The sequence below is a fragment of the Sminthopsis crassicaudata genome, chromosome 2 (genome assembly GCF_048593235.1).
Source record: "Sminthopsis crassicaudata isolate SCR6 chromosome 2, ASM4859323v1, whole genome shotgun sequence".
Taxonomy (NCBI): Eukaryota; Metazoa; Chordata; class Mammalia; order Dasyuromorphia; family Dasyuridae; genus Sminthopsis; species Sminthopsis crassicaudata.
Window position 1 is genome coordinate 359908206 of NC_133618.1, and position 25097 is coordinate 359933302.

At 40.8% G+C, this 25097-nt stretch overlaps 1 protein-coding gene across 10 annotated transcripts in view; it reads right to left on the reverse strand.

Annotated features, from left to right (window-relative positions):
- The window catches only part of TCF7 (transcription factor 7), a 126173-nt gene that overhangs the window by 23402 nt on the left and 77674 nt on the right, over window positions 1–25097 (reverse strand). For 7 of the 10 annotated variants that reach the window (XM_074290925.1, XM_074290928.1, XM_074290921.1 and 4 more), the window contains exons 4-9: window positions 17707–17815; window positions 14101–14191; window positions 4465–4554; window positions 3025–3138; window positions 1620–1782; window positions 1071–1178 (exon numbers count right to left, since the gene is read on the reverse strand). In XM_074290925.1, the coding sequence (XP_074147026.1) occupies window positions 1071–1178; window positions 1620–1782; window positions 3025–3138; window positions 4465–4554; window positions 14101–14191; window positions 17707–17815 (675 nt within the window). The remainder of the gene's footprint in view (window positions 1–1070; window positions 1179–1619; window positions 1783–3024; window positions 3139–4464; window positions 4555–14100; window positions 14192–17706; window positions 17816–25097) is intronic. The other 3 variants (XM_074290924.1, XM_074290922.1, XM_074290930.1) reach the window with 1 other exon arrangement.

Here is a 25097-nt window from a genome sequence, read left to right on the forward strand (position 1 = left end):
TTAATCCTTCTTCTATCACTGTACTTTAAATAAAGTTCTTTGATTTAATTTGAGTGGAGTCTCTTAGGACAGTATATATAGCAAATATCAATAGTTTAAAAAAGATATCTTTTCCAAACATATTCCCAAATATTTTGTCTGTTCTTTTTCTTTCCTTGTTTAGACTGTTCTTCAAGGTAAACAAGTTTATTTTGTTTAAATTTTTTAAAAAATTTAGGCTAGTAGGAACTTTTAAGATTAATTAATCCAACCTCCTCATTTTATGGATGAGGAAATCAATTGAGAACTGGGATTCAAACCCAGGTCTTTTGTTACACCAGTGTTGTAATTCTTGCTTCAGTACACTTAATTTCATTGAATCCACAATTTCTGTACAATTTTAGGCAAAATAGCTAATGTGAATCTTAATTGTGAAAGCATGTGATAATCTCACTGTGTGGATGCACTTAGTTCTCCATTTCTGGAGGGCTTGTAGATAAGATTTCTTGTTTGAGCATAGATTAGATTAATGATCTCTAAATTCTTCACTTATATGTCTCTTAATATTCTAGTATTTTATGCTATATTCTCAGACAGGCTTTAGATTAAAGTTGTTAAAGCTATTGTTATTATGCTATACATATGGTGGACACTTCTGAATATTTTTCCTCTTTGTTCCCTGTTACTGCCTCTTAAAGAAAACTACCCAGCAGGGCAGGGCTTTCTCTACTGTCTCACCTCCCATCTGATTGTCATATCTCCTCTTGCCTTTCTAACTACCAGGCACCTATATTATATGTGTGTTACATGTTATAAATATCTGTGGGTTAGCCTGTATTTCTTTTCTGTGTGCTCCTAACATTCCTGTTCTTGCCCTTTTTTTCTTCCCTCCCTTATCCACTCTTGGATGTTGGATGAGAAGAGAGAAGATACTCATCCTTAGACACCTACCAGGCTTTCACTGGGAGAGAAGGTATGGGAAAGTGTGGAAAGAGAGCAATTGACCAGTCATGAATTGTTCAAATAGGAAAAGCTCAGAATGTACTCCACATTGACATCTACTATGAGGTCTCCTGCAGTCCAACACTTACATAATTGTCTCGAGCTGACCAGCCAGGATAGAGCTGCATGTGGAGTTGCCGTTCCTTTCGGGCCAGTTCGTAATACTTGGCCTGTTCCTCTCGAGATAGCGCGTGCCACTGAAATGGAACATGGATGTTGTGATTACCTGGCTGAGCCCCTTGAAGGCCTGAGCCCTCCCTAATCCATCTCCTTAGGAGGGTTCCTTTTATATTTCTCACTCCCATAGTCTCCACCTTAACCCTATAATTGTGATCATCACCTCTACTATTTGTGAACCTTTGGATGGGAAAAAGCATCCTGTTCTCAAGGGGCTTCACCCAGTTTTCTTAGTGCAGAACGCACTACAAGGTGGGAGGGAAGAACAAAGACTACAACAGATAGATGGAGATGGAAGGGGGGGGATAGTAAAAAAGATGGGATAAGTCTGGGAGTAGTTGGAGGTGACTAGAAAATGTACACATTCTAAAGGTGACTCTTTTCTCCCTTCCCTCCCCTTACATCTCCTTTCCCATTGGGTGCCCAAACCATTCTGACTCAAGGGCCGTCCTGGCTCTTACCCTCCTTCCTAGGATCTGGTTAATGGCTGCGCTCTCTTTGAGTGTGCATTCTGCGATGACCTTGGCCCGCATCTCCTTCATATACAACATGAATGCATTCAAGGGCTTTTTAATGGTTGGTTTTTTAGCTTCTTTCTCCTGCTTGGTTTCTGATGGAGATTTCCTGGCAGAGGCCGAGGTGAGATTTTTTGATGTTTGGGTAAGGATGAGTGGATGGAATTAAAATGAAGACAGAATGATGTGGGGGATAAACAACATCATAGCATTTAAATTATCCCTCTTCCCTCCCCCAGCTTTGCCAAACTGCCCCTAAAGAACTAACCTATTAGGAGCTAGGAAACCTGGCTTTCCAGACCTATCTCTAGGTTTTAATTTCTTCATTATGAAATGAGAATCATTCCTACTCCTTCCAGGGAATATAACAAGAACACAAACAGAAGATCTGTTAATTGATGCTGCACCTCATGCTATAAGGTAGACATTGAAAATTTACATGTAATTAGGCTTCTTATAAATCAGATACTATTAAAAATTCACAGAGGACAGTGGCTATTATTTATAGGAGTACTTTTGGGAGATGTGTTCTTTTGTAAGGCGAATCATCACTCCCACTCTTCCCCCTCCCCCCCTTTATTTGTTTGCATAAAACAAAATTTCTGCTTGGATCAGGTTTCTATAAATTAAGAGGGGATTAATGCATGTAAAAGGATGAACTTGCCACTCTAGCCCACAGAGGGGCAGCATATAGTCAAAAATCACAGAGTAAGTCAGAGCTACAACTGGTCCTTAGAGGTGAATATGGAAGTCACTTTAGGCTAAACTGAAAATTGAGCTGAAGGTGAAATGAGGTATAACAGCTACCATGCTACATCCCTGATCTCCTTTCCAATGCAAACTTTCACTTTGACCCATCTCAGCTTCCTCTTTTAGACCTATAGAACCCCCAGACGTAGTAAACCAGACATATTAATTAGGTCCTAGGCAGATATATAGAGCCTTGGATCTCTAAGGGAAATTGAAGTGTTGTAAAGTCAGAAAGTACTCCTAAGACCATCATCTAGGGGCTCATCCTGGTAACATCTTGGACTCTTGGATGTGTATTTCAGTCACAGCATGACTCTATAGTCATCCTCACTGTAAAAGGTTTTAAACTGGAGCTCAGAAAGGAAAAAAAGATATCGTTAGCAAAATAGCCAGGACTAAAGTACTTTCTTCAAAACTACTTTCTTTGGTGTAAATAGTTATATTCCCGTTTATGGATGAGAAAACGAATTTAGAGAATCCAGAGACAGAATTTGCCAAGTTATATAGCAAGGAAATGGAGAGAGCTGAGATTTGAACCAAAGTCTTCTAGTTCTGCACTGAGGATTACATCACCCCCAATCTCTGCTCCCAGCTCACTTACAGGCCCCGGTCATAATGCTGTAGCTCCTGCTTTCCTGAGTGGGGTACAATGGCAGGGTGAGGGATACCAGTGGTGTGCATACCTGAGCTTAGCATCAGAGATGGATGGGTGAACCTGGGGAAAGAGCAGAGAAAGAAAGATCATTGACTATTGGGAATTCCAGCCCAGAGTACTCACTGGATTTATTGAATCAGGAGGTACAAGGAAAAAATGCCAGGGAGAAGAGGCTATGAGTAAGACATACGTATATTCCCAAACAACACTGAGCAAAGACTCATCACTCCTCCTTTACCCCCCCACAAAATACACACACACAAATACACATGAGGAAATCAATGTTCATAAAGTTTAAATGACTTGCTCAAAGTCAATACTGATGGTAATTGGAAGAGTCAGCATTTGAACCCCTGTTCCCAGACTACAGATCCAGCAACTCATTGGAGCACATTTATGTAGTGCTTTAAGATAGAATACTTTCCTCACCACTGACCTGGGAGGTAGATAGTGCAGGTGAAAATTTGCTTCCATTTGCAGATTCAAGTGAATCAATTGCTGTTGCACAGCATTTTTGGTGATTAAAGCTTAAATTTCATTTCCTTGATTCCTCCCCAAAAGTTACATTGCACCATGGTATTTGGGGGCTATGGGGATCAATGCCGATCAGGATTTGGATACTTAGAACCATGGGGCAGAGAAGGCTCAGTTTCTACTGAACTCAATGTAGAAGATAAGAGTGTTAAGGCAGGAGGCTTGAGAAGAAAGCTGGCAATTTTCCTGCCAATGCCTCAAATAATTTCCAGGTTTTTCCTAGATGATTTGGGTTCTTCTTTCTACCTAATACAAAATGGAGCCAGAAGCAGGAGCTAAAGCAAGTATACATAAGAGCTGATATGCGCAGACAGATGTGTACATATAAAGAGCCCAACACATGCATTGGAAATAGAAGTTTGGACCTTTTCCAGGCCCTTTCACAGGAGTGAGGTGGAGTAGGGCTAGTGTTCCTTTGTTTATGCACCATAATAGGATATAAAGGTCATGATATACGAGGCAAAGCTTCCCTGAGGTCCATTTCCTTCTGCTTGTCTACCCTGAGAATGGGCACAGAGGTGCCAAGATCTGTTCATTTCCAGTATATGACCTAGGAGGAGACCTAGGAATGGCTTAGCTAAACCACTTTTCCCTGCGGGGGATGAGGGATGTGGGGGAAGGAGTTGCTGCGAGGGGGAAGTATAATACTCATCAGTTGGGTAGATGGAAAGGCTGGACAGACAATAACACTGCAAGCTAAAGTCTGCTTCTGAGGCAGACAGACAAATGGACAAACAGGACAAGGCCCTTTGTACTGCCCATATGCCAGCATTGGCGGGACACCACATGGAAAAAGGCAAAGGTGTCTGGCTGAGCCACCCTGAATACATGGAACCAATGGCCCATACTCACCTAGGGTAAGGTGCCCCCGGGGAGACTGCAGTCGAAAAGTGCTGTCTATATCCACAGGAAGGGGAGAGGGGATAGAGAGGTGGGCTCGCCCTGTGGTCAGGGAAGAGAGAGAGTTCAGCAGCTGCTCTGACTCTGCTGAGGGTGGGCAGAAAGGGCAAGAGGAAGCTGGCTCAAAGTGGAGCAAGGACAATGGAGAGCTAGACATTTGGGAAGGGCTTCCAAGGAATACTAGCTAAACATTCCTTTCTAGAAATATTTTGCAACATAGATTCTTAGAGCTAGATGCAAAGTCAAAGGTTATATATAGTCTAATTTCCCTTCTATAGAATCTCTCAGAGGAATCCCAGTCTGGAGGAGAATTGAATAGGATCAGACCTATTCTGGACCAACCTTAACAGTTTACAGTCTGCGGTTGTATTCATTATATTCATTTATTCATGTAAATACTATCTGTCTGCTGATCACCATGCTAGGTATTGGGGAAGATAATAAATTTAGATAAGATCATCCCTATTCCCATTACAGTGTGTAGAACTGGATACATAAGTAATTGAGAGTATACTGTAACATGTAAAAAATATACTTAAGTAGGATATGAAGAATCACAGGATTTGGAACTGGAAAATAAGAAATCAAAGAACTTCAAACATTTGATTTGGGCTTTAAAGGATTCAACAAAGGGGAAGGAAGAATTGTAGGTATAGGGAAATGAGGTGAGCAAAGACAGGTGAGTATCTTAGGTGCAGAGAATATATAGTACGATTTATAACATAAATTTGGGTAGATGGGAATTATATTTTAAAAAGCAAGATGGCACCACACCAGATCATTTGTGATTTTGAATGCCAGGAAAAATTTGGATGCTATTTTTAAAAAAATCAAAATTTCTAGTGATGAATAACATAAGATCCCTGCAATGGAAGAGTCACCTAAGCAGTGATTTGAAGGATGAATGGGGGGAAGGGGAGTAGGAGGGTAAGGAACAGAGAAGGAAGCAAAGATAGTTGGGTATACAGACACACCGAGAAGAGAGGACATAGAAAAGGATGCTAAGGTGGAATTGAAAAGGGCTGAAACTATGAGAGAAACTAAAAGAGGGAAAGAAATCCTCAAAGCTTTGAATATAAGGCAATGGTAGTGCCACTGACAAAAGAACATATACTTGACAACTACTAATAAAGAACTCTCCACTTCAAAAGGCACCTTGCTTTCCTGTTCCCCTAACTCCAATATCCCATTGTACCATTGTTGGATAGCATGATTGTTAATGTGAGTGAAGATGTCACTTTTTTTTTGATGTGTTGGTTTTGCTGCAGTTTTTTTTTTTTTAAATTCTCCTGTAGCTATCTAAGAGGAGGAAATGTAAGTTATATTAAAAACAAAAAAATTCAAAGAAAATGAAAAAATTTTTGTAACTTTAGTAGACAGAGAGGGGTTAGTATAGCCAGTCTTCAAATAGCAAATACTACTAATAACCAGCAATAAAGAAGAGAGGCAAAAATAACCTGTCTGTTCCTTAAGGAGCTGATAAGTCTAAATAGTGGAGAACAAGATAACAAGTACAAATAATGTAAACAGGAAAAATCTGTGGTGGTAGTGCTGGTGATTGTGGTGTTAATCTCAGAGGAAAAGCATTAAGATTAAGGATTGTAAACTCAAACCTATGATCCTATGTAGAGATAAGGTATTTTCCTTATTTCCCTTCACCACAAGGGGACAGCAGAAGTCAAATTGATAGTCATAAACTCATTCTATATAAGTTGGAGACTCCTTTGTCTTCCCTGAGTGGCAAATGCTGTTAGAAAATAGGGGACATCTACCTACTGCTGACAGAGTTTGGAAGAAATGGTTTTTAAGGTCATCAAATTGAGCCCTGGAGGCTCAAAGGTAAGGAGCAGAGCTCAGATTCCCACTAAATGGGTCAAGATTCTAAACACAGTGGCTTTTTTTCATTGCATATGCCTGAGAAGGATCAGTTCCCCTTCTCTGTAACCCCAGAGTTCTCAGCCCTCTCCCATCTGTCATAAAGACTGCGCATGGGGAGAGGTACAGGGAGGTGTTGAAAGGATGAAGTTCTTCCTCAGACTGGACACTGTCCATAGGTAGAGCTCCTACCCAAAATGCCTCTGCCACAGTGCCTGAAAGCCCAAGGAAACTCGCATTGGGCATCAACATGCCTCTTCCCCAGGCCATTCCGTTCAAATCTACATCCCCAAGTATCCTCAGTCTCATGTATTTCCAAGATTGTTTCTTCCTGGAAGAAGTTCTTCCAGGGAGGAGAAGGTAAGATATAAGATCATTTGATCCACCTGCTTTTTACAAAGACATAAACATATACTTTAAAAAAATTAACTTTCTCAAGGTCACTTATGCTAAAGCTATAACAGGATTTGAATATAGGTGCTGACTTCAAATCCAACACTTTTTTTTTTTTAACCGTTATATTTAGGATAAGAGGAGAAAGAAAGAATTGGGTCATAGACAGGAGCTAAACTTTCCGGACTTGGACTGCTGCTGCTTACACTGATATTCACCAATACAGGATTACAAAGAAAACCCTAAAAGACAGTATTTTACAACAGTCACAGAACACTTCACTGTGGGATTTAACCTCTTTGGTTTCCTCATTTTTAAAATGAAGGGGTTGGACTAGATGGCTTTGGAGTCTCAACTCTAGATCTAGTATTCAGGGTGAGATTCTTTTTATACCTGTGTGGGATGGGAGGCAGCCCTGAACTCAGGCTCTGCTATGTGATTTCATGGTGGGGGTTCTGGAGAAGCTGCCCATTGTTATGAGCAGTCCAGAGTTTGGGGGAGGTGGTAAATAAACCACATCCTGTGTATTTCAGGAGAACCAAATAAACTTGCTCTTCTGATACATTTTATTATAGCCAGTCTCTCTGTGAAGTAGAGGACTGGAGCCTAAAATCAAGGTGGGAACTCTGGGAAATTTGGGAAAGGGATATTCCCAATTATGGAAAGAAAAAGGTAATAAAATCTTACAATAGTATCTCTCCAGCACTTACTTAGTTCAGGTTGACTCTCTGGGTGCACTTGGGTTCAAAGGATCACAGATTTAGTCTTAATCTAACCCTCCCATTTGACAGATAAAGAAACCTAAGCCCAAGAGGAAACTTGAAACTCAAGCAAAGGAATTTGCTTACGGTCACAAAGACAAAGTGTTAGAGCAGATCCAGGCTTTCTAATTAAAGTCCTTTACACCAGATTCCCGTGTTGAGCTCTTCTTCCTCAGTGCTGCCAGATCTAGGAAGTAGATTTGGGGATTCTGAATCTCAAATAGACTCTACTAATTAGGTGGTGCTTTGCCTACCCACTCACTCTCAATTGGAAACCAAAAAGTCTGTAGGGAGAGGAGGATCCTCCCATCCTTATTTTGAAATGGGACCTAGCCCAGTCTGAGAGGAAACTATGGGAAATATTAAGAGCTAAGCTAGGGAGACCAGTGCTGACTAGCTCAGATAGCAGCAGCAGCAGTCTTCTGGAGTTCTACTAAAGATTATTAAGGACAGACACTCCAAGGACATCCCCCACTGAAGCTCTCAAATTCTTGACCTCACCTTTACAACTGCAACCCTTGCAAAAGAATATTCACAACCAGTTCCCAGAAAAGTTAAGGGACTTAATTGAAATCACCAAGCAATGGGAAAACAGTCCCTGCCCACCAAACCAAGGTAATTCTTACTCAATAAGACAAGAATCTGGAGATACAGGAATGGGTTGTATTTCTTTAAAAAAAAAAAAAAAAAATCCTAAGGGCCTTTCTTCAGGCACAAACAGCACAGAAGGATTTCCCCCTCCAAACCAGAGGCAAACTTGAAAGATCAAAATTGGGACAAAAAGAGGCAAAGAAGTGTATTTTAGGCCAAACCCTGCCCTGAGTACATCTTTTTAGGGGAAGAGAGAGATGGGTCAGACCCCAAACCCTGCCCTCACGGAGTTCAACTTGAGTGAGACAGATGGAACAGAATCAAGTCCTGTCTTTTGGGAATTCCTACACAGTGGAGGGGAGAGAATTGGGGCTTACACGTTCACACCTGTTTCTAAGGTTCTTCCCAACTCTTGACATTCTGTGATTCTGTCTTTGTCTTAAACATAGTAACAGTTGCTGGGTGGAGTGAGTGAGTAAATGAATTAAAGAACCAGTTGGCTGAGGACAGAATTTCAAGACTGTAGGATTCAAGAGGACACTCTTGGTGGGGGGGAGGAGGAGGAGAAGGTTTTCCCCCTTCTCTCTGTCCATGGTCCCTAGGGAATGAGTCTACCGGAACAAGCAGGGGCTTCTGCAGAAATTGATTTCCTGCCTGGGTCCTAGGTAAGGTGTTAAAAGGCCTTGACTTCTGTTAGAATTAAAGGCACAAGGAAAGAGTTGTATGGGACTATGATTCAGTAGTTGTGCCAAGAGATAATAGAGAATGAAGACAAGGACCAAGCCAGGCTGAGGGACTACTTTGCATATTCTCATTGAGGAAAGAAGCAATTTTTCTCCAACCTATTCATTCTAAAGTATGCAAATGAGTTTTGAGAGAATTAGCAAATGGGACCCAGTTTTGTGAGCATATTTAATCAACTTCAAAGCATTGTTGAAATGGTTTGTAGGCTAACCAGATAGGGCTTACATATCCTTTCCTGGACTAATTTAACCCATCCTTCACTAAACCTTTTCTTAGCCACTTAAACTAATCTGTATCTGAACCTTAGGCTAGCAAATTGGAGCAGAAGAGATTCCCTTTGAACTTTATAAATTGATGGTATCTACACTTCCATTGATATTGGTATTACTCCCATTTTAGAAATTCAAAAACTGAGGAAGAAGGGACTTGAAAACCAGCACTATTTTCACCATACTGTGATGGCTCTTTGCAGTAATAATGGTAATAGACCACGAAGCCTAGGAGCCAGAAGCAGGGCTTGTTTCTTTTCTACCTTCTATTTTGTCCCTTTCACTGGTTCTAGAGGACACATTTCTAGTCCTTTGGAGAACTGGATTTGTTATCTGCAGTTTGCCTGAGGAATCTGTGTATAGAGTTAGACTTTTTAATTGGTCATATCACTTTTTTGGACCTGGCCAATGAGGCGATTTGTTTTGCATTATGATGAAGCTGCTTCTCTCCATTTTATTAAAAGAATGAGTTTAAAATAATTTTTTTTTTTGTATCCTTGGAGTTTAGACACATTTATTTATTGAAGGAAAAAAAAAATTATAGAATTTACAGTCCCTTCAGCCAGGGAACTAACTCCCAGAATCAGCGGGAAATTTCTTGATAATTTATATATAATTTATATAATATATAATATATAATTTATATAATATATATAATTTAATAACCTTGATAATATAGTTTCTAGTAGAAGAGGAAGATGAGCTAGGACAAAGGCAATTATGCTTTCCACAGCATCTGGTTGTGGCCTGCTCTTCCCTCTTCTCATCCCAACTTCAAATCTTTTTATGCCCACTGAGAACTGGAAATTGTAGGATAAAGGCCATATTCAATTCCCACAAGAGGGTTATATTCAGAAACGACCGAGATTTAAAAAAGAAAAATTAATAAAATTTTCAAAGGACTTCCACACAATACCTAAGAGAGTGAAAGCCATTTTCCTCTCTTCTATCCTTAGAAATCCGAGGACTTTTCCAGGCTATTGGGATGCACTGAGCAGGGAAGAGAAGGGAACCATAGGCTCACCATGTGTGTGGGGGGAGAATAGGCATTTAGGGAAGTAGAGTGAGTCCTCTGGATAGTATCTAGCCTTCCTGCAGGTTGTGGTGCAGAGATATGCTTATAATCTGTCAGAACAATCTGACCCATTGAAGTATTTACAGACAATGGCTACACTCACTCCCTTCACTCCCTTTCTTCCCCCTCCCGCCAAAAAACCCTCAACAGCCTTTTGAAGTTCTGCATTCCTGTTAGCACTGGATGAGAAAGTCCTTTGCTGGAGTTAATCTCGAGTGACATTTTTACTCCTGAGGCCTGGGCTCTCAGATTCGTTCACAGCCTTCCCATCCCAGAAGATTTTCTCACCCTTGCAGGATCAAAAGACTAGGAAAGAGGGAATCTAATAAGGCTCCTCCTCCCTGGCATGATCTATCTCCTACTGATAGGCTGGAGGAGGAGAGAATAGAGGCCTGGACCTTGAAGCTCTGGGCCACCTCTATAGTCATACTCCACAGATCACAGCTTCAGGCTTTGTCCAACCCTCCCAATCCCTCAGGAACAAAGGGAGCCTGGAGCCAGCTGCCCCTCCAGGTCTGTTGGTTGAATGGTAGTTGAGCTGGGGCTGACCAGGATGTGGTAATGGTGACCCTGCCTAGTACCACAGCCTGTCTGGGTCAGGGATAGTGAGGGTCAGGACGATGAGGCAATAACACTTCTCGGGGTAGCTGTGCCAACTGGGTTGTGGAGGGCTTGGCAATAGGCCACCCTGTAAGCAGAGTTTGTAGGAAGGTGGCCTGAGGCCTGGAAATAAGGGAATGTACTTTAGACCCTGGATGTATTTTCTATGCCAGTACTGTCAGAGGAATCTTAAAGGAGAGTTTTGGAGGAATAAAGGATAGGGGTTTGGAGTGCTTTGGCAAAGAAGGAGTGGGCATTCTGCAGGCATGTGGGTGGGGAGGACACCAGACTCTGACACAAGTTGCTGAAATACACTGGTCTGAGCACCTGACTTAAATTGATTTAGAACCAGAAGGAGATTTTTAGGTTTAGCCCAACTTGCTAATTTAAGGTCAAAGAATAAAAGGAATTTGCCCAAGATAACACAACCAAGAAGAGGGTTAGTGAAAGATGGATAAGGCAGTTTAAGAAGAGGTACATTGGCTCCTGGTTGGCTTAGTGACCATGAATGAGATCACCTTCCTGAGACTTTAGAATTCCTCTTAAGGAAACCAGAGGGGCTCAGGGGCTGGGGACTACCCACTCTCTGCCCTGCCTTTCCCAGTGTCTCAAGGCCTCCTCTCAGTCCAGAACTCAGGCTAATTGTATAATTAAAAATTCATGGGTTCCATGAGGGTCCCTTCTCTCCTTTGTCCTTAGGTTACAAGTTCTGCCCCCTTTATGCCCTGGGCTATTTATTTCCTAGGGTAAATTGAATACTTGACCCTATAGGAATTTCTTCTTAGTTGCCAAATCTGGTTAACTGTATATGTGTAAATCCTTTATGCCCAGAGAAATGCTATTGGAGGGCAAGGGTATAAACAGCAACAAGAAAAAAGCACAAACTTTCTTTCAGTAAGCCCTTACTCAGAAAATGTTTGATTAACACCCATCACAGTCAGGATGTTCTTCCCTTTCTCCAGAATCTTCTGCTTTAAAAATACATTATAGGATCAGAGATTAGGAGTTAGAGACCTTGGAGTTTGAAGGAACAGGTCCAGAAAGTTTAAATGGGTTTCAAAGTCACACAACCCAAGAAAATATGTTAAAATAGTATCTGAACTCAGGTCTTTTTTTATTTTTATGTTTTTATATATTTTATTTATGTATATACAATTTTATGTATTTTATGATGATTAAACATTGTCTTTGTACATTCTAATTTTCTTTATATGTTTTACATTTTAGACTAAAACAGTTTCAATTAAAGAAGTCCTTTTAAACTTTTTAAACAAAAAGACTGTATATAAAGGAGATTGCTAAGACAATATATTTCCTTTTTTTGGTTACTGCCATCCCAGATCAAAATACAGTGTAATAAATTAATGTTGCTTAACCATGTAAATTTTTATTTTTAAATTTTTTTTGTCTTGAAGCTAGACGGTCATTTATTATTATTTATAATTTTTTCCCCACAGTATATATGCATGAGTAATTTTTTTTAATAATATTATCCCTTGTAATCATTTTTCCAAATTATCCCCCCCTCCTTCCAGTCCCTCCCCCTGATGACAGGCAATCCCATACATTTTACATGTGTTACAATATAATCTAGATACAATATATGTGTGTAAATCCCATTTTCTTGTTGCACATTAAGTCTTAGATTCCGAAGGTATAAGTAACCTGGGTAGATAGACAGGAGTGCTAACAATTTACATTCACTTCCCAGTGTTCCTTCTCTGGGTGTAGTTGTTTCTGTCCATCATTGATCAACTGGAAGTGGAACTCAGGTCTTTTTGATTCTAAATCATAACACGCAATTCATTTTGCCAAGCTGCCTCTTTACTTTTAGGTTCAATCTCCTTATAATGAAGTAAAGAATGAAAGAAACAAGCACTTATTAAACCCCTGCTATGTGCTAGGCAACTGTGTTAAGCAGTTTACAAATATCTCAGGTTTGAGATATGATCCCCATTTACAATTGAGGAAACCGAAGCAGAAAATGTTCAATCAAATTATCCAACCAGCTGAGACCAGGGGTTTTGGACTCAGGCTTTCCTGATTCAAGGCCTAACCCTTTAGTGGACTTTCTGGCTGCCTCAGATTTCCTTAGCAAATCCCCTCTGCTGGCATAGTTTTCTGAAATATTCCCATTTCTGCACTTCCTCCCCTATCATCTTCTCTAGAGACTGGATATGTCAGAGAAACTTGGGAGTTCTTCCCCATTTTGGGTTCTCTCTAACAGAGGTCTTTTCCTCTAATTTATATACTCACTTTAGCTTCTCTCTTTTCCCTTAGATACTAGAGCTTCTCAGGAACAAAGAAAGGGGAAAGTAAATCTGCTTCAAGTCTCTTAGTTTGGACATCCCTATCCCAGTAATTCCATAGTGCATACAATACCTCCTTATCAATTTCTTTTTTCATTTGTTTATATTCTGTCTCCCACATTAAGTTCTCAATTACCCCAGGACCATCAAAACCTGAGATTATTTCCTAATTTCTTCCATCCCCCCCCCCCCAAGGGCCAATGATAAGCTTTTCTCCATGCACAAAAAATGTGGTTAATTAATCCATCTATAGGCATTGGCTGTGATAACTCAAAGCTCACTTTCTGACACTCAGCCCCAAGACTTCTATCCCTGTCCTAGAGTAAAAAATCTCCCCACCCAGCTCTCCTCCCTTGCAATAGGCTAATTGAAATTAGCCTGCCTTGCCTTGATTTCTCAAAGGCTCTGTGATTTGGTGTAAAGAGAAAATAACATTTTCCTAGAGAATGGATTCTACAGACTGAGAAACAGGATGATGACTGGCCAGCCCCAACTACTTCAGAGGTTAAACAAAACTCAACTGCACTAAATGAAACAAATTTAAGAATGGGAAGAGAGTTTATTAGGGTTAGCACCTTTCATTTTTCATCAGCACCATAGGGAGAACTAAATGCTTTATAAATCCCATGAGTAATATGTGACTCTTCTGGAGTTCCCTTGCAGAGATGAGGACACCCTTATAATTTTAAACACCATTTACCTCAGAATTGGTGCTAGGCAACTTTTTGTGTTAGATTATGAAACTGAGTGAAACTAAATGTTTCTTTTCACTATAAAAGGAGAAAGGACCCTTGGGGAAAATGGCATTTTCTTGGAACAGGAGTGGCTTGGTTAGCAGTATTGTGGTGTTGGCTGATTAAGCCATCCAGGATCTTGGCTCTTTGACCCAATACTCACACAGTGGGTGTTAGGTCAGAGAGAGCATATCCCCTAAGTTGTTCAGAAACAATAAGACTCCTGGTGATACTCACCAGCCCATGGTATGGGAGATCTGTCCAACACCACCTGGAGATAAAGAGTAGAAACTGGAGATGTCAGTGGTCTGTAGTGGGCGGTGAACACCTGGACAGAAAAGCAAAATGGATTAGAGAAAGAGACAAGGGAGAGGCCTCAGCCTCTCTGAGTGGAGAATTTTCATCCACACTAGATCTATATGTGGTTTAGAGCAATGGTACTCAAAAGTGTAATCCAAAGAATCCTGGGGATCTCTGAAACTCTTTCAAAGGGTCTACAAATTCAAAATTAGTTTTTATTTCTAACAGGGTAAATATATGTAAACATAAACCACATAAAAATTCTTTGAACACAGATCAAAGGAATTTAATGGAATAAAGGTACTGAGAACAAAAGTTTGAGAACCACCAGTTTAGAGGGAAATATTATGCCATAGGGAAGGAGATACAGACTGTATTCTTATGCTGGGCTTCTCTTGAGAAAAATTCCTTCACCCTTTGGTTCTCAGTATTATGTGTAAAATGGGGATGATAATCTCTGCCCTTACTCCCCATTAAGGGCTGTTAGAGAATCAAACGAAATAATGGGTATAAAAGCATTTCTGAGCCCAGCATGTACCCTTGTGAAGGCTGGTTATTAGGAACTTGCTGTTTTGGGCAAAATCTTGGCTAAGTCCTTTTCCCTTCTTTGATTCCCAGTTTGCCTATCTGTACAATGAAAGGGTTGTATTAGATCACCATCTAATGATCTATGATCTCTTTCAGCTCTTGACATTTTATGATTCTAAAGCATCCAAAAAAAAAAAATTTAAAGCATTGTACATGTTTGGAGTTATCTAAATGATCTGGAGTCTGCATGATCAGTTTATTGGAAACAATGTATTCGGAACTGAAGCTCTCCCATACCTCCAAATGCATCATTTTGTCACCTCAGACTGGGTGTCATCATGTTAGCTTCAGGGGGCAATCCCTATTTGCTCCACTCCTAGAGAAGCTGCCATTTGGTACCTAGATTCTAATGCTTCAGGTTCAGTTGGGGAGAAGAAGATCCAGTTTATTATCAGAAGGAAAGCATAGTTGGGGGAGGTGTAGGTGGGATTTTTGACACCACAGACTTTGTAAGAGGTCCTAGAAGTGAGGTGGATTCAACCTCCAAAATCTCACTAGGGACAAAATGTGAAGAAGACCCAACCTCAGGGATTTAGAATCCTCTTGAGCCTGCCCCTGAGCTTCCTCCTACCTCTGCCCCAACAAATCCCAACAATTAAGGCCTGTGCTGTCTTAAACTTTCTCTATGGAGGAACCAGGAACCTCTCCTCCCTTATCTCCTTTCAACAAATGAACTTCCTAAAAACAGATAAATCAGCATTAGCTACAGTATCAACCATCATGGGCAATGACCTGAAGCCTTAAAAGAATGACCAATTGCAAAGATAAGCATAGTCCTGACAGCAATTGAGTCTGGAGGGTATCAGAGAGATGAGAAAGGTAGTGAGTTTGGACGGGCCTGGAGAGTAGCCACTACTCCCTGAAATCGGAAGGCAATGGGATCTGGGGACTATCCAAGGGTAAAGCCTGAATCTGGGCATTTCTGTCTGGAGATAATACTTTTTTTTTCTAGGAATGACTGACTTCTTTACTCCAGTATGACTGGAGGGTGATTCAGAGGGTGTATGACTTCTGATTTATTCCCCCACTCTCCTTTTGTTAGGATAAGGGAGGGTGTGTGGAGTGGCTGGTGATGGGGTATAGGACAAGCAGCCCTGGATTCCTAGAGATCTTGTCTGGAAGTCTTGAGGAGGGGAAAGAGCCTAGAGGGACCAGAGTTCTGGCCTGCTTCAAATCCACTAAGAATAACTTGGCCATTCTCTCTTAGAGAACAATCCCTGCACTTCCTAGGGAGGTAACTATGGACAAAACAATGGAAAACCACCAGTGGTTTTTACGGTTTGGTTTAAAATTGGGGCAAAGTTGGGTTTGCCTTCTTGGGGAAAAGTTCCTGTTGAGGTATTAAAAAAAAAAATGCTAACTTTTTAAGCCATAAGCCAAATGAAAGAAGCAGAGTCCTACAGCTTGAGAGCAGCAAGGACTTTTATACCTATTTTGCAATTTTAAGGGACAGAGGTTTGGAAAGCTGAAATGAATATGTCTCTAGAGCAGTTTTTAAGGTGTTAGAGGCTGACCCAGCTGCCATAATGAGAAGCCCCTACATTCAATCAGGACACCTAGCAGTGAGGCTGAGTGAAGTCACTTTCACTCTCTCAGCCTCAGTTTTTTTTTCCTGTTCTGATACCTTATCATGATGACACTCTGGGCTCTTGAAGTCTCTGTTCCTAGAGCACTGACTATGGTAGGTCCTACCATGATGAAATGTTTTCAATGAAGGCCAGTCAAGGAATTGTATATCATCTGAAACCCAAACTAGTTAAGTTAGGAGACACCTGTCACTGGAAGGGTGACTACTGAATCAGCTTTTAATGGAGGGTGGGGTTCTACCTCAATCAGTTGAAAGATGATATATTAATCAGCTAGTTGGTACAGTGGATAGAATGCTAGGCTTGGAGTGGAACACCTGAGTTCAAATCTGTCCTTAGATAACAGCTGTGTGACCATAGGTTAGTCACTTAATCTTTACTCCAGTTTCCTCAACTGTAAAATGGGGATAATCATAGCATATACCTTCTCAAGGTGGTTGTGAGAATCAAATGAGATAATTGTAAAGTGATTATCATACTACATAAATGTTACCTATTATTTGTTATTATTAAATACTGAAGCAATATTCCTGCTTCAGTAGGTGAGGTAAGAATTTATTGAGAAAATGTATGTGAAAGTACTTTATAGAAAGCATCATTCCCATTGATATTACTGTTATTGTTAGCATTATGAACCCCTATCTCAGCTTCTACAGCTTGAATCTTGCTCTTCTATCTTTAGCCATATATTTCAAACAATCCCATTAATTATTTTTCTCAAAGTACATGATTATGGTTTGCAAGCCCTATCTGGCCTAGATTCACCTTTTGCCTTGCTGGCCACTGCCAGTCAAGTCTGAACCCTGACTATTCCCCCTCTTTAGGTTCCTGTCAGGTTTTGTGCTAATTCCCAATGCTGATAGAAATCTTTCCTGCCTTTGTTTCTTTAGCTGTAAAATGTACGTAGCAATCTCACTTTCTCTCTGAGATGGAGCATATTAGATACTGGAGCATCTAAATATCCTGGGGGGAGGAGGGAGAAGAAGAATGTCAAATCTTTCAAAATTTATTTATTTACTTTGGTGAGGCACTTGGGAGTTAAGTATTTGCCCAAGTAGCAGTGTTAAGAATCTGAGTCTAGATTTGCACTCAAGTTTTTTAGGGCTAGGGAGTTCTATCCATTGCACTATCTAGCTGCCCCTGCTAAACAATTCTTAGTCTTTTTCTAGGAAAGCAGCCCTCTCATTCAGTGCTATCTATCTACTGCTTGTCACCTTCTCTTGTGTACCTGGTCTCCACATCCCCAGTTTGCTTTTCTTGACTATGCATATGTTATAATGATTGTCTTTTTGTTGTTGTTCAGTGAGGGAAAGGTGGGAATGAGAAAAAGAAATGCATATTAATTGAAAAAAAAATCATATGCTCCTACCTTGCTTCTGGTTGATGTCAGCAGAGATATGTGTCTGATGGGAGCTGAAATGTTCATAGAGGGGTGTGAGCTGGGTAACTCCATGGGAGGGCTGGCCAGGCTTGGTGTGCTGAAAGACATGAGAGAGACAGCCCCCAGCCACCCACCTGTAAACATGAAAATGAGCCAATCCACCCTCAGCTACCCAGAATTTCTGGAGCTTGACAATAAACTTCATAGTGTCAAAGGAGCTTTCTCACAGTCTGGGAAGCAAGGTGAAAGAGCAAGTATCTTTAGTCCTTTTTAACATACAGGGAAACTGAGACTAAGAAGGGAGAAAAGGAATGATCTCAATTCACCAAGCAACATAACAAGACTGAGATCCAAACAGGGGGTGCTGGAGACAGCTCCAACCCTTTTAGAAAAGTCCATTGTTAAATTTTCAGTGTGACCTTTTGCACCTCAGAAACAGGCAATCAATCACTAGGCATCAACCTTGATTTATAGTTTTGCTGACGGAGTGCTAATAAGCAGATTAAACTTTAAAAGTATGTGCCCATACCCCTACACCATTTTATAAACATTGAATCCAGAAGATTTACCAAGAAGGCTCAAGAAATGAAGTTATTACCATGTTGGGTGTTTGGCTACTGTAGACCAAAAATGATGATTTATATAGTGCTTTAAAGTTTTCAAAGTACTTCTTAGATTATTTCATTTGAACTTTACAACATACTTGATCCAGGTTTCCAGATCTATGATTCAGGGCTCTTTCTATCCTAACACACTGCCTCCCACAGCTGGATCTCTAAGAGGTTGGGTATTCAGAATAAATCCTGTTCTGTGAGAGGCATTGTGGTTGCATCTCTGACACAATTTGATTGTATGAACATGTACAGGTCTTAATTTAGCCATTCAGTGCTCTAGGCCAGTGGTTTCAGACTCAAACAGAAAGAAGCTACATGTTTGACCCCTCTGCTCTAGGCCACTCTCTAAGACTACATAGACTGCAGAAATAAACGCCAACCTGCATTGATAGAGTTTTAAATTGTGAGTCCCAAGGTTGACTCATAGTGCTTCCTCCAAGCTGACCTTAGTTCCTTCTCTAGTAAAGAAGAGGAGTTCATATTTCTGGAAAGCTTCCAACTGTACCTATTCTTTTGATCATGATTTTATTGACTAACACCATGTACATCCTACAAGAGTGGAAGAGAGAATTTAAGAGTCATATAATCTGCCTCTGTTGTTCCCCACCATCACTGCATTACCTGTATTCTTGGACAAATCCCTTCCCCTTCTCTTTGCATCTCATGGTCTTCATCTATAAAATGAAGGGGTTGGCCTCTAAAGCCCCTCCCAGATAGAGGGGAGTAGGCATAAATATACCCCAAACCTGAAACAAACTCATTCTCCAAGTTTGACTTCTAAAGTCTTTCCTTTCTGTCAAGACCCAACTAAGATACCACCTCCTCTATGAACCTTCTGAACCTTGCTGGACCCAGGTGAAAGGGATTTTTCCCTCAGATTTCCCCTAGCACTTTGGGCATTTCCTTCTTACTTCTCTTGCTTTCCTTTGTAATATATTTCACCCCTTAGAGCTTTGTTTTTTCATCTGTAAAATGGGGCTATGAAACTACTTGTATCTAGGATTGTTAAAGCTATGACTTTATAAATGCTATGGAAAAGAATTATTGTTATTCTGATGACAAATTTGGATCTGAGATTTTTTGTGTAAAGGGAAGCTGTAAGTGTTGAAATTCCATCTACTGAAGAAATTCAGAAACTCATCTCTAAACACATGATATTTAAGTTGCCTGAAATAATTGGAGGGTAAATGACTTACTAACAATCACAGTTGGTACACAGGGGAGGGAGGACTTGAAATTTGTTCTTCCTGAAGCCAGGACTGGCTCTATATCCACTGTCATGATGATTGATCATTATTACAATCACTAGGGTACTTGCTCTCCCTAACCTCTTCCCTTGAGTAGGAAGCTCCTAGAGAGCAGGTATTGTGTCAGAGAACATAATTGTGTCAGAGACCATAAAGACTTGTAGTCCTCGGAGTCCAGTATAAAACTCCTGAGGAGGTGTATAAGAAATGTTTGCTGATTTGAAATTAAATTATATTGAAGTGAACATCATCAAAGCACTCAAAAAGAAATACCACCCCTCTCTTCCCAACCTCTTTACAGAAGGGAGAAGGGAGAAGGCAGAAAGAGGAAGGATGTGGAATGGAGGGGGGTGAGAGAGTTGTTGGAGTTCTGACTGGTTCCTCTGGGAGGGTTTCTTAAATGAGATTAGTTTTGGAAGTGGAAGAAGGAGGAAGGGAAAAGGGCAGGGTTTGGCATAGAACAGGATTGTCGGGTTTGTTTTGGACTGAAACTAGGGCCACAACCAATAAGCCCTTTGGTGGTAGCCTGGTGTGGGACGTTGACTAAAGGGCCCCAGCAAGGATGAGAAGCCACAAATAAAAGGGTATGGAGAGGGTAGAGGGGATGCATAAGACCCATAAATAGCCAAGTGGGTGGGGCAGCTGGGTCTTAAAGGGAAAAGCAGTTAGTTAGCAAAGCTACTGGCTCACCCCAAGCTCTCTAAGGAAGAGCTAGCCCAGCCAGAATATCCAGAAGTGGGGAGGATCTGGGGACAACCCAGTTTGCAGCAAAAGATGACAGAGCCTCCGAGTCCTACTGAATTCAAGTTCCAAATGACTGCTTCGAGCATTCAAGGCCCTTCATTATCTGATAACAATTTTCACTCACAGCTCCAACATGCATACACATGCTACCACCAAAAATCATTTCTTTCTCGTGTCTTTGCTCACAGTTCTTCCTTTTCCACATATCCAAAGTCTCTCCATCATCCATGCCTCCAGACTTTCCATCTCAAGGAAGACTTCACCAACTGCCCTAATCTTCACCTATCTCCTTCCTGGCATTTATTATCCACACTTCTCCACTGGTGTTTAGCATAAACATTTTTCATAAAATTTGGGCTTCTGTGCCTAGCATTCAAGGATCTCTATAATATGGTCACAACCACTTTTCTTCAAGTTTTTAAAATTTTCAGAATACATGCAAAGATAATTTTCAACATTCATCACTGCAAAACCTTGTGTTCCAATTTTTTCTCTCTTCCTCCTTACTTCCCCCCTCCTCTCTTAGACAGCAAGTAATCTAATGTAGGTTAAATATGTTCAGTTCTTCTAAACATTTCCACATTTATCATGCTACATGAAAAATCAGATCAAAAGGGAAAAATGAAAAAAGAAAAAAAAATAAGCAACAACAACAACAGCAAGGTGAAAATACTGTTATGGTCCTCATTTAGTCCCCATAGATGCAGATGGCTCTCTCCATCCAAATCTATTGGAATTGGCCTGAATCACCTCATTCTTGAAAAGAGCCATGTATATCATGGTTGATTATCACATAATCTTGTTGCTGTTTACAATGTTTTCTTGATTCTACTCACTTCACTTAGCATCAGTTTATGTAAGTCTTTCCAGGACATTCGGAAATCATCCTGCTGATATTTTTAATAGAACAATAATAATATTCCATAACATCATATACCATAACTTATTCAGCCATTCCCCACTCTGTTTTCAGTTCCTTGCCACGACAAAAAGGACAGCCTACCTTTCTAGACAGATCTCATGTGCTGTGCTCTACACAGTCTATAGGAATCAAGCTGGGACTGCTCTTTGTCCTTGAACATAGATGATGTGGGTACAGTGGGGTACAAGGACCTGTGTGTGACTTCTGTTTCTGCCAGTTACTAGTTACGTGTATTTTTGGACAAATCCCTTCCCCTCCTCTTTGGGTCTCATGATCTTCATCTATAAAATGAAGGGGTTGGACTTGATGGCCTCTAAAACCCCTTACAGATATAGATCCAGGATCCTGTTCTCCCTGCTAGTTCCCTTCTTCACACAAAATTGTTATTTTGAATTTCTACCTAACCTTTAAGAGGCAGTTAGATGGCTCAGTGGACCAGTGCTACACCTGGTAGCATCAGGAAACTATTATTGTTTGGTCATGTCTCACTCTCTTTGACCTCATTTAGGATTTTCTTGCCAAAGTACTGGAATGGTTTGCCATTTCCTTCTTCAGATCATTTTACAAATGGGGAAACAGAGGCATATATATTAAATGACTTGCCCAGGGTCACACAGCTAGTAACTCTCTGAGGCCAGATTTGAACTCAGGAAGATGAATCTTCCAGATTCTAAGCCCAATACTCTATACACTGTACTATCTAGTTGCCAGGAGTCAAAAAGTCTTTAGTTCAAATATAGCCTTTGATACTTAACTAGCTGTTTCACCTTCTGTTCACTTTAATCCACCAGGGAAAGAAATGACAGACCACTCTAAGAAAATCCCAAGGACAGCATTGTGTTATGATCTACTGTCAAAGAGTCAATCTGAACACCACAACCACCACCCTCCTTTAAAGCCCAACTGATATGCTGTCCTCTCCAGGGGGACCTTCCCTGATCTGTTTCCTTCCATTCTCCTTAATTTAATAGAAAACCTTTTTCCTCAGACAGCGCATCACTTGGTTTTGTGCATCTCCAATACACTTAGCATGGGTTGCTGTCCCATTCCCTGCTAGACTATAAGCTCTGTGGGGGTATTATAACTGAGGGAAGTGCTGTATGGCGTCCAGCAGAGTTGTGGTATTCTCATAAAATTGGTGGTGATGGTTGTAGAGGGTTCTGGTGTGGTGGAGAAATGATTAGCTTTGAAGTTGGAATCCCAGCTATGACCTTAGGCAGGTCTTGGAGGAGCCTTTACTCTCTCATCAGTGAAGAAGTTGGACCAAATGATCTATGAGCTTTACCATTTGTGGGACCCTAGGCAAATCTTTAAATTCTCTCAACTTCAGGATAAAATGGCCTCAAAAAGATTTTCCAGCTTATAAAATCCATGATCCTGTGAGGCTGACCCTGGTTCATTATTGGACTATGAGATTCCTGAAGGAAGGAACACAGGACAAAGCACAGGACTAGAAACATGGTTAGAGGAGAGGGAAGGGGTGATCAATAAAAACTTACTTATTGATTAGAGACTGGATTCCTTTGCAGAGCTGGGTGCCACAGGCAGGACTGGGGAATAACTTCCCCCAAACCACCTCTAGTTCTGAGACTCTTATGAGTAGAGCTATTGGATGTTTGCTGGGTTCTTGCCTCTGCTTTCCATATTACCCAAGTTTCCTGTCTCACTCATGCAGGAGGCCACAGCACTCTTACTTTTCGTAGAAATGGCTTATAGTGGCATTCAGAGATGACTCATGACTCACTGAGATATGAAGATGGGGAGAGGCAGAAAGGAGGGGGCTGTTCTCTCAAGTCCCAGGACCAAGGTGGTGGTTTTCTTGTAGGAGGGTTCACTAGGAAGAGAGTTCACTTCTCCTATCAGCTCCTTTCCAAGGCCCTTTGCTGTAACCCTATGTTGGCCTGCCCCAAACCACTAAATAGTTGACTTGACTTGCTTTGTAAGGAAGTCACAGGATTACAGATGTAGAGTTGAGAGTGATCTTAAAGGTAATCTGACCCAAACATTCCATTTACAGATGAGAAAACTAAGGTGCAGACAAGTTAAATGACTTGCTTAAGGCATCTTAGATTCTAAGTGATAAAGCCAAACTTTGAATACCAATCGCATTTATCTGAATTTAGCACTCTTTCCACAGTACCACACCATCACAATTTTTCTGAGCTTCATTTACTATATCTGCAAAATGGGGTTATTTCATAATGAGTAGCCCCAGTGCAATAAATAGAAAAACCACTAGACTCTAGTCCCTACCATTTCTCTCCCTCCTTGTCATCTCTGTGACCTTGGACTAAGGTTAACCTTTCAAGGTTCCATTTCTTCATATATAAAATGATGACTTTGGATCAGATAATCTCTAAAATCCTTTTCTAAATTCCATGATACTATGGTCTACTTCTTGCTTTCCTAGTTCATCTGGGAAAAGTTTAGAGGTAAACCCTGGAAGGAGATTTCAAAACTTCACAGCCAAGTAACACTTGTTAACCCTAGTCCATGGTGAGAGACAGATGGGGAAAGAACTCTAGGGACTCCCAAGGGGATTTTCATTGTTGTTAAGCTGTTTCAATCATGTCCAACTTTCCGTAACATTTGGGGTTTTCTTGCCAAAGCTACTATGGTGGTTTGCCATTTCCTTCTCCAACTCGTTCTACAGATAAGGAAACTGAGGCACACAGAATCAAGCGACTTGCTAGTAAGTGTCTGAGATTGAATTTGAATGTACTGCCTCCAGAGCTGGCACTCTATCCATTGTGTCATCTAGCTTCCCCAAGAGGAAAGAGGTTTCACTCTAGCCACTATCCTCTAACCTATCCAGTATCATTCAAGAAATTAAGGTATGGGTCCGGAAAGGGAGCCCTCTATTATACAGTATTTCCCAAGTATTTTATATTTTCCATTCATTTATTTCACAATTCAAAATAGTTGGTTGGTTGGTGTTTTCACTCTCAAAGAGGACCAAAATGACATCACTATGTTAGCATCGAGTTATAGTGTGTCTAGCTGTGGCTGATCAGACACACAGAATGCTGTGCCATACATTGTACACAAATTATCCCTATGAACATTTGGGGAGGTTTCTCTAACTTTGTGTCATCTCGCAATTTTTCTGGACTAACACAAGCCTGCTTTGCTCCTAGAGCACAGAAACCTTCTCTGATGAGGGCATGCCATGATGGGTGGTCTTGTGCCAGTGTCTCCCATGCCATGCAATCAATTTTGAAATTCTTAAGAAAGACCTTGAGAGTGTCCTTATATCACTTTTTCTGATCACCTTGTGAGCACTTACCATGTGTAAGTCCACATCTGTCCTGAGAGGATGGTAAAGATTATTATCCATATCTTAGGGAAAACTGATGCTTAGATAACTGGACTGAGATTGAACTGATGGTGGAGCCAGAGAAAGAATGTGAATCTCCTGATTCCTGTAGGGATAGAAAGCTCTTTCTCCCTCCTTCACCTGCTTATCCTGCCTTAATCAAGTTCCATTGTTCTATAAAAACACAAGTCTGGGAAGGGCAACTCTTTCCTAGAGAGAGGTAGCAACTGATGGCCTGAGTCCCTTAGATACTCAGCCTCAGGATTCCATCTAATGAGGGTGAGACTAATCCTCAAGACATTAAGGAAGATCTTTATAGTTAAAGTCACCATGCTCAGTCAGTGTCTTTAAAATCTTAGATTTGGAAGTAGTGTTAGTGGTCAAATCCTTAGAGAGGCAGTTGTGATCTAACAGAAAAGTACCGGGCTTAAATCCAGGGGATGCTCCAAGGTAGATCCAGTTTCCTCATATGTAAAAGCAGGCAGGTAATAATTATATTCTAGCTCACAGAGGAAACGTCAATAAAAATGAGAACT